General features: G+C 41.9%; 1 protein-coding gene across 2 annotated transcripts in view; it reads right to left on the bottom strand.

The window, feature by feature from the left end:
* Positions 1-4000: 4000 nt before the first annotated feature.
* Positions 4001-10185, bottom strand: part of GINS1 (GINS complex subunit 1) — a 42538-nt gene continuing 36353 nt past the window's right edge. The window contains exons 6-7 of one of the 2 annotated variants that reach the window (XM_025400151.1): positions 9314-9388; positions 4001-4928 (exon numbers count right to left, since the gene is read on the bottom strand). In XM_025400151.1, the coding sequence (XP_025255936.1) occupies positions 4860-4928; positions 9314-9388 (144 nt within the window). In that variant the 3' untranslated portion in view covers positions 4001-4859. The remainder of the gene's footprint in view (positions 4929-9313; positions 9389-10185) is intronic. The other variant, XM_025400152.1, reaches the window with a different exon arrangement.

Below are 10185 nucleotides of genomic sequence, written 5' to 3'. Positions count from 1 at the left end.
TTATATAAATAAATTTAGTAACTTAGATAAAATGGAGAATACATAAATTGCCAAAGCTCATTTGGGAAAAAAATGGATAACCAAAATCGCCATGTATTTATTAAGCCAAAACTGTGGTTAACCTTCCCACAAAGAAACTTCAGGCCCAGATGGCTTAAATATGAATTCTGTAAACATGTAAGAAATAAATAATACCATGTATGTAAAACGTATGATAGATATATTGGTTTCATCCATGGCTCCTTGTTCATAACTCCCATGGCCTTCGTTGCAGTCTTTTGTTGTAATGCTGGGGCATTTTAGGCCTCAGGGAAGACAATCTCTCTTTCTGCCCTTCTGCCCTCCTTTCACCTGCTTCTTTTTCTCTCCCCGGCAAGAATCTTCCCGCCTTTCTGGCTTGGAGCTGGCTGTAAAGAAATTCTCTGATAGGAAGGGGCGCTGCCCCATACTCTGAAAGAAGGACTGCAGCAGGGGCTAAGAACCTGAGCAGACGGGCCTGGCTGGATGGCGCCACTCAGACTATGAGCATTAGATCATACCCTTTTTGTCCAATCATTTCTCTGCTTGGTTATCGATCATGCCTATCTAATGAGATTTCTATAAAAGGCCCAAAAGGACAGGGTTTGGAGAGCTTCCGGATTGCTGAACATATGGAGGCTCCTGGAGGGTGGTGGGCATCGAAGCTCCATGTGCCTTCCCCACATCTTCCCCTATGTACCTCTTCCATTGGGATCCTTTCACCTGCATATTGTACCATATCCTTTATAATAAACCAGTAAGCTTAAGTGTTTCTGAGTTCCATGAGCTGCTCAAGCAAATTAATTGAATCCAAAGAGGGGATCATGGGAACTCCAACTTGAAGCTAGTTGGTCAGAATCTCAGAGGCCCAGACTTGCAACGGTGTCTGCAGGGAGGGCAGTCTTGGACTGAGCCCTGAGCCTGTGGGATCTGACGCTATCTCCAAGTAGTGTTGGAACTGAAGTAGAAGTAGAGGACACACCTGGTGTCCACTGCAGAGCTTGGTATGTGGGGAAAACCCCCACACATTTGGTCACAGAAGTCTTCTGTGTTGTTGAGTGACAGAACGTTTTTTTTTCTATTTAGAAAACTCTTCCAAAAAATTGAAAAGGAGGGACTATTTTCCCAAGAACACCACAGACCAATCTTTCTCATGCACACTGATGCAAAAATTCTACAAAAAAATTTCAAATAAAATCCTACAAAAACGATAATATATCATGACCAGGTGTGGTTTATGCCAGGAATGCAGGGTTGGTTTAACACTGAAAACTCAATCGATCAATCAGCCACTGTAATTCACCAGACTAACAAACTAAAAGACAAAACCATCTCAACAGATGTAGAAAAAAGATATGACAAAATCCAGCATCCATTTCTGATTTTTAAAAAAATTCTCAGTAAACTAGGTGTATGAGTCTGTTCTCATGCTAATAAAGACATACTGGAGAGTGGGTAATTTAAAAAGGAAAGAGGTTTAATTGACTCAGTTCCACACGGCTGGGGAGGCCTCACAATCACGGCAGAAGGCAAATGGACAGGAACCAAAGTCACGTCTTACATGCTGGCAGGCAAAAGAGTGTGTCCAGGGGAACTCCCATTTATAAAACCATCAGATCTCGTGAGACTTACTGACTAACACCAGGAAAATATGGGGGAAACCACCCCCTTGATTCAATTATCTCGACTGGCCCTGCCCTTGACATGTGGGAATATTTCAATTCAAGGTGAGATTTGGGTAGGGACACAGACAAACCATATCACTAAGAATAGGAGGAAACTTCCTCACCCCAATAAAGGGCATCTACAAACACCTTAAGAGCTAACATCATCATAATGAAAGACTGTTTTTCTTCTTAGATCAGGAACAAGATGGGGGGGTCTTCTCTGACCACATATATTTAGTACTCCACTGAAAGTTCTAACCAATGCAATCAGGCAAGAAAAAGAAATAAAAGGCATTCAGATTAGAAAGGAAGAAGTAAAACTCTTTATTAATAGAACACATGACTGTTGATGTAATTTACAAAAAAAACATGAGAACTCACAGTTTAGCAAGGCTGAAGGATACAAGTTCAACATCAATTGTACTTCTATTTACTAGCAACAAGCAGAATTTGAAATTTTAAAATACCATTTAGCATCAAAACTATGAAACGCTGACATGGTAGACCTGTACACTGAAAACTACAAGATTATTAAGAGAAATAGAAGACAGAAACATTAATACATGGGAAGACACACCTTGTTTATAGTCCAGAAGACTCAATATCACTAAGATGTCAATTCTCCCAACATTTTTATATAAATTCAATGCAATCTCAATCAAGGTGCTAACAGGGATTTTTGTTGTAGAAATCGACAAGTTGATCCTAATTTCTTTTTGAGAGAGAGTCTCACTTTGTCACCCAGGCTGGAGTGCAGTGGTGTGATCTCAGCTCACTGCAGCCTTGACCTCTGGGGCTCAAGTGATCCTCCCACCTCAGCCCACCATGTAGCTGGGACTACAGGCATGCACCACCACACTCAGCTAATTTTTTATATTTTTTGTAGAGACGGAATTTTACCACGGGCCCAGGCTGGTCTGGACCTCCTGAGCTCAAGTGATCCGCCCACCTAGGCCTCCCAAAGTTCTAGGATTACAGGCGTAAGCCACCACACCCTGCCTATTCCCAAATTTCACATCAAAAGCAAAGGACTTAACATAGCCAAAACAAATCTCAAAAAAAAAGTGGTACATTGGGTCAGTGCCAAGGCTTACGCCTGTAACCCCAGCACATGGGGAGGATGAGGCAAGTGGACTGCTTTAGCTCAGGAGTTCAACACAGCCTGGCCAACGCGGTGAAACCCCATCTCTACAAAAAATACAAACAACAGCAAAAATAAGATGCATTAATACTATCTATTTCAAGAATTATTAGAAAAGTTACATACACTACATACAAATATGGTATTGGCATTCAGGAGAGAAAAACAGGTCAATGGAACAAAACAGAGTCCTGAAATAAACCCACATACACACTGACAACTACTTTTTAACAAAAATGCAAAGCTGACAGAGCAAAGGGCAGTCCTTTCAAAAAATGGTAGTGAAACAGCTGGATATCTATATGCCCAAGAAAAAGTGAAGGTGGATTGACACCTTGCAACATATAGAAAATTCATTCAAAATGGATCGCAGGCTGGGCGCGGTGGCTCACGCTTGTAATCCTAAAACTTTCGGAGGCCAAGGTAGGTCACTTGAGGTTAGGAGTTCGAAACCAGCCTGGCCAACACAGTAAAACCCTGTCTCTACTAAAAATATGAAAATTAGCCAGGTGTGGTGGCCTGCGCCTATAATCCCAGCTACTTGGAAGGCTGAGACAAAAGAATCACTTCAACCCAGGGGATGGAGATTGCAGTGAGCCGAGATCACGCCACTGCACCCTAGCCTGGGTGACAGAGCGAGACTCTGTCTCAAAACAAACAAAGAATCAAAAACAAAACAGAATAAAAAAACGGGTTATAGACCAAAGTATAAAGCTTAAAATTGTAACACTTCCAGAAGAAAAAAGGAAAAAAAATTGTGACCTTGGGATGGGAAAAGATTTCTTGGATGCAACATCCAAAGCGTAAAAGAACAAACGAATAAACTGGATTTCATCAAAATTTAAAATGTCAGCTGTTTAAAAGATACCATTAGGGCTGGGCGCGGTGGCTCAAGCCTGTAATCCCAGCACTTTGGGAGGCTGAGGCAGGCGGATCACGACGTCAGGAGATCAAGACCATCCTGGCTAAAATGGTGAAACCCCGTCTCTACTAAAAACACAAAATAAATTAGCCAGGCGTGGTGGCGGGTGCCTGTAGTCCCAGCTACTCAGGAGGCTGAGGCAGGAGAATGGCGTGAACCCAGGAGGCAGAGCTTGCAGTGAGCTGAGATTGCACCACTGCACTCCAGCCTGGACGACAGAGCGAGACTCCATGTCAAAAAAAAAAAAAAAAAACCATTGAAAGCCAATCAACTCTTTATGTGATTTTTCAGTCAATCTGAATCTCAGGGAAAACTGTACAAAGTTCTTTCTCTAGCCCCAATTTCACTGTCCCTCTCCAAAGTGGTGATACTGGTGACCATCCCACAGCCACAAGCCACACCAGCCACCATGGTGGAAATGTGCAAAATCCATGTATGTCCTTCCTTTCCAAATATCCAGGTGATAAATTAGTATGTCATTAAACATTACATATACCGGAAATTTCTACAGACCATCATCTTCACTTGCTCATGTGATTTGAAAATGTGTATCTCAGAAATTCAGCTCTCTAGCTTGTACAATACACATGACCAGAAAACAAGACACACAGGATCTACCTTCTTCCTATCCAGCCAAGTGACTGATTTTTTAAGAGATTCAAATGTAACCATGTTTACTTTCATTTAAAAAACACACTGTAACAAAACTGTGTAGGAATGCTGTGATTCTAGATTCAGCTTATTAGAAAAAGGAGTAGGGGCCAGGTGCAGTGGCTCACACCTGTGATCTCAACACTTTGAGAGGCCAAGGTGGGAGGACTGCTTGAGGCCAGCAGTTTGAGACCAGCTTGGGCAACATAGTGAGACACTGTTTCTACAAAACAAAACAAAACCAACACCAAAAAGGAGTAGAAAGAATAGTGTACAACATTAAAAAAAGAAGAAAGTCTTTAATAGCAAATTATACTTCTTAGCCAAGTATTCTTAGTTACCTTCAACAATGTCTACAGCTTGTAAAATCAAAGAGGGAGGTGAAGGGAGGGTGGAGAGAGTGAGTACAGAGGCATCCATGAGTTGGGTGAAGCCTGGGTGGGAGTGCCTCAGTGCATGGTCACGACAGGATGTGCTCCAGTACTCCTTGTCTGATCAGCTGCTCACACTTCCAACGAGGTAAAAAGTGCTGAGGGGACAAGAAGGGATGCAGAAAGAGTAAAATAAATGATTGGGAAAGAATTTGAAATTATTTCTCGTATCATTAAAAAGTAGCACTGATTAGTTTTCAAACTCCAACAAGTAAGTAGTTAAAAGTTAAACTTAAGGGGTTGGGCGCAGTGGCTGACACCTGTAATCCCAGCACTTTGGGACGCCAAGGCGGGCGGATCACCTGAGGTCGGGGGTTCGAGACCAGCCTGACCAACATGGAGAAACCGTGTCTCTACTAAAAAATATAAAATTGGGCCGGGTGCAGTGGCTCACACCTGTAATCCCAGAACTTTGAGAGGCCGAGGCGGGTGGATCACGAGGTCAGGAGATCGAGACCATCCTGGCTGATATGGTGAAATCCACTCTCAACTAAAAATGCAAAAAATTAGCCAGGCACAGTGGCAGGCGCCTGTAATCCCAGATACTCAGGAGGCTGAGGCAGGAGAATGGCATGAACCTGGGAGGTGGAGCTTGCAGTGAGCTGAGACCACGCCACTACACTCCAGCCTGGGTGACAGAGCGAGACTGTCTCAAAAAAAAAACAAAAAAAAAAACAAAAACAAAATTAGCCAGGCATGGTGGTGCATGCCTGTAATCCCAGCTACACAGGAGGCTGAGGCAGGAGAATCGCTTGAACCTGGGAGGTGGAGGCCGCAGTGAGCCGAGATCGTGCCATTGCACTCCAGCCTGGGCAACAAGAGCAAAACTGCATCTCAAAAAAAAAAAAAAGTTAAATTTAACTGTATTTGCTGTTTTAATCACACTGAAATTGATGCTATTTAGAGTTGTACAGAATTCTGACTTTCACAAATGAATTCAGTTTGCTTAAGTTCAATTCAACTAAGACTTCTGAATCTAGTAGGTATTGTCCTTAGTGTTTGTATTTTTTAAATTATGCACAGAGAAATCCAGATAGGTGTGATTTGGATTATCACTGGCCCAACAGCCTATCAGGAAGACCCATGAAAGGCTCATTTCTCCATAAAACCTGCTCTAGGATTTCAGAGTCTGAACATTCTTCTAATAACAAGTGACAACTTTCCTCCTCTATTTCTCAAGGTTGAAAAGTATTCATGACCCACAGTGCAGGTGCTATTCACATGGTAAGTGGGAAGATGTGAATTGCTTGTCCCGTGTCTTCCTAAGAGGACGTCGCTCTTGCTCTAAGGGAACCAGGGGCAGGTGGAAAGATGTCCCCTTCCCTCTCAAACACAAGGACTTATAGAAAACACTGACTGCCCTGGAGGAGGGAAGCTGAGGAAGGAAGGCAGGAAGGCTTTCCGATCCACAGGGGGTCAAAAAAATCGCAAAGGAAGACCTCAAGGAAGCAAAATGTAACCTCAGTAGCCATGTGCACGTGAAGGTCCTGCCTCACAAACTCAAAGGCCTTACAAGAGATCCATGACCAAATTCTTCTAAACCAATCTTGAAGATACATGAGCCAAGAAAAATGTAAAAAAACACAACAAAAACAAAATAACTGAGTTGTTCATTTAATATCCATACTAATGCTGGTATTAAAACAGATGGAGAGTATTGATTTCTGGATAAAAATAAACAGTGCTTGCCATAGTGACAAATATAAAAGAATGTATATTAGAAAATGTTTCCCAGCCAGGCATGGTGGCTCGTGCTTGTAATCCCAGCACTTTGGGAGGCCGAGGCAGGTGGATCACGAGGTCAGGAGTTCGAGACCAGCCTGAACAACATGATGAAACCCCACCTCCACTAAAAAAAAAAAAAAAAATACAAAAATTAGCCAGGCATGGTGACATGCGCCTGTAATCCCAGCTACTCAGGAGGCTGAGGCAGGAGAATCGCTTGAACCCAGGAGGCAGAGGTTGCAGGGAGCCAAGATCGTGCCACTGCACTCTAGCCTGGGTGACAGAGGGAAACTCCACCTCAAAAAAAAGCATATATATATATACACACACACACACACACACACACACATATATACACATATAAAATGTTTCCTACTAATTCTTTAGAGTATATGAATGATCTACACCAGATTCTACAGAAAATTCAGATGTGGTTGAACATTAGAAGCCCCTAATACCAACCATCAACTGTGGCTGATATTGTTTCTTTTTAATGCCTCCATTTTTATAATTGAGGGTAGGGTCACAGCTGAGAAACAGACTTAAAAAATTCAACCACCAGGCCAGGTGCGGTGGCTCACACCTGTAATCCCAGCACTTTGGGAGGCCGAGGTGGGCGGATCACCTGAGGTCAGGAATTTGAAACCAGCCTGGCCAACATGGTGAAATCCCACCTCTACTAAAAAACTACAAAAATTAGCCAAAAATATGGTGGCAGGCGCCTGTAATCCCAGCTACTTGAGAGGCTGAGGCAGGAGAACCGCTTGAACCCAGGAGGCAGAGGTTGCAGTGAGCCAAGATCGCACCATTGTACTCTAGCCTGGGGTACAAGAGCAAGACTTTGTCTCAAAAAAAAAAAAAAAAAAAAATTCAACCACAGGACAGCATTTGGGATGAAGGGACATTTCGCATATCTTGCTTTATGAGTATGGCTTTTTTCTTGTTCTTGTGAACCAGAGCTTCCTCCTGGGCCCTCCAGAAATATAGCTGCTTATCAGAGCATTAATTCATTATCTGCTTTCAATTCATTAGTGTCCTAAGAGAATACTGGGACAGAAATTGTTGCCTTAACAACCAAAGACTTTAGGGAACCCTCAAAATCTTTTTAAAAAATATTCAACCTTTGTTTTAGAAGCTCCAACGGTATTAGTAAAATAATTTTAGTCAACTATTAGTAAAACAGTTTTAAAGCTCCAAGGGTATTAGTAAAATAACAGATCAACTCACCCTGTTAGGAAAATAAGCTCAAGAACCACATGACCTGAAACATTCTTTTGCTCCCTGCCATGAACAAAGTGAACACCAAATCCTTAGGGTCATCAGATCCTAAATGGCTGACCCCAAGATGGCAGGCAAGGAAAGAAAAAGAACAGCTTTTATTAGGTCATTTTTCCTCCTCACAACTTCAGAAAATTGGGATAGGATAAAAAATTTAGTGGTCAGGCAAAGTGGCTTACACCTGTAATCCCAGCACTTTGGGAGGCTGAGGTGGGTGGATTGCTTGAGCTCAGTAGCAAGACCAGCCTGGCCAACTGGTGAAACTCCGTCTTTATAAAAAATACAAAAATTAAACGGGTATGGTAGTGCGCACCTGTGGTCCAGCTACTTGGGAGGCTGAGGGCGGGGGATCACTTGAGCCCAGGAGGCAGAGGTTGCAATGAGCAGAGATTGCGCCACTGCACTCCAGCCTGGGGAACACAGCCAGACCCTGCCTCAAAAAAATAATAATAGACCAGGCACGGTGGTTCACGGCTGTAATCCCAGCACTTTGGGAGGCAGAGGCAGGCAGATCACAAGGTCAGGAGATCAAGACCATCCTGGCTAACACAGTGAAACCCCATCTCTACCAAAAATACAAAAAAAAAAAAAAATTAGCCGGGAGTGGTGGTGGGCTCCTGTAGTCCCAGCTACTTGGGAGGCTGAGGCAGAAGAATGGCGTGAACCCAGAAGGCGGAGCTTGCAGTGAGTGGAGATTGTGCCACTGCACTCCAGCCTGGGCAACAGAGCGAGACTCTGTCTCAAAAATAAATAAATAAAAGTAATAATTTAGCTAATGTGAATTCATCTAATGTGAATTTGAAGATTTCTAGGCAAATAATTAATATACTGAGATTACTTTGGGCATGGTGGTTCACACCTGTAATCCTAGCACATTAGGATGGCAAGGTGGGTGGATTGCTTGAGCCCAGGAGTTCGAGACTAGCATGGTCAACACAGCAAGATCCCATCTCTATTTGCTTTAAAAATAGATAGATAGATAGATAGATAGATAGATAGATAGATAGATAGATAGATAGATAGATAGATAGATAGACAGATAGATAGATATAGAGAGATTCCTTATAAGGACAAATTTAGCTTAAGTTACAACTTTACAATTTTAATCTTCCTCTATTAAAATTGTTATGTTTACATACCAAATACTTGAAAATTCTTTTTTTGAAAATAGAAAAATCTGTATCACTATTGGTTTGCTAAAGAACTAGGATTTATAAGGCAAAGTGTAAGGTAAAAAAACTGCTTAGGAACTTTAAATATAAGCAATATCTTACTAAATGAATTAATCACTTCTTAATATGTGCAACATTTGCTTCCAGTCTTAATATTCAGAAAAAGTACAGAACAGGGTGTATTATACTAAAGATAATGCCTAAGATATAAACGATCATCACAAGTTGATATTTATTTTGCTATTCCAACTTTTCCACCATTCAGCAGTCATAAGATTTAAAGTAAAGTATCTGAAGATAAGAAATACCTGGCTATTTTTTTTTAATAGGACTGAAGTGCCATCATCAACTTCAAATTCTCCATAGTCTTTTAGACATCGGACCTGAAAGAAAAAACGTGAGATATTTTATCTAAATTAGTTTTTAATATGCAGTGACCAAAAAATAAATCGGCATTATACAAATACATAGACAGTAAGGACTTCGTGTTTCTTCTCTGTGTACTTAGGCCTAGTACTACTACTGTGGTATTCTAATAGTTTCAAGTGTCCAGTTTTGACAGGGAGGAAGAAGAATCGCAAAATCTCTGCTAGTAAATAAATGTCCGTGCTGACAGCAAGGCGATGCAGGAAGGCAACGATGTTGTCTCCTTCCCCTCTGAAATCTTGAAAAATTAAGCAGGTGAAATACCTATCCACAAGGAATGCTTTAGATCTGCTTCAACCTGCTTCTTATAGATCCCTCCCATAAAATATCAATATCTGAGAATGGGACACAGGTAAGTATGCAGTATTTGTTTTTGGAAGCAATTCTTCCAGTCCCATTCAAAATTCAGCTGATTCCCCAGGAATACTTAGAAGTACACCGTGGAGGAGCAGATGCCACCTCACGTGACAGGATTCAGGAGTGGCAGCCTTCTGATATCCACCTCTGCAACTGCAAAGGTGTTCCCAAGTACAGGTTACAGACCTGCTATAGCACTAAGTGTGGGAAGTAAGGAGGCACTTTTCCTCTTCTAGGAGAATTCAGACTGAAGGTTATTCTCACGAGTACTAGCGATGAACTGCTATTGTCGCCAGGAGTGTCAATGCCAGCAACAACTATGTCTTCCACTTTTCCAGATAATTTTATCATGTCCTACCATCCCTCCAGAACTTTACCAAAGCACTCAAATTATTTT

Source organism: Theropithecus gelada, chromosome 10 (assembly GCF_003255815.1).
Source record: "Theropithecus gelada isolate Dixy chromosome 10, Tgel_1.0, whole genome shotgun sequence".
In the NCBI taxonomy this organism is placed as follows: Eukaryota; Metazoa; Chordata; class Mammalia; order Primates; family Cercopithecidae; genus Theropithecus; species Theropithecus gelada.
This window is presented reverse-complemented; position numbering and strand designations above follow the sequence as displayed.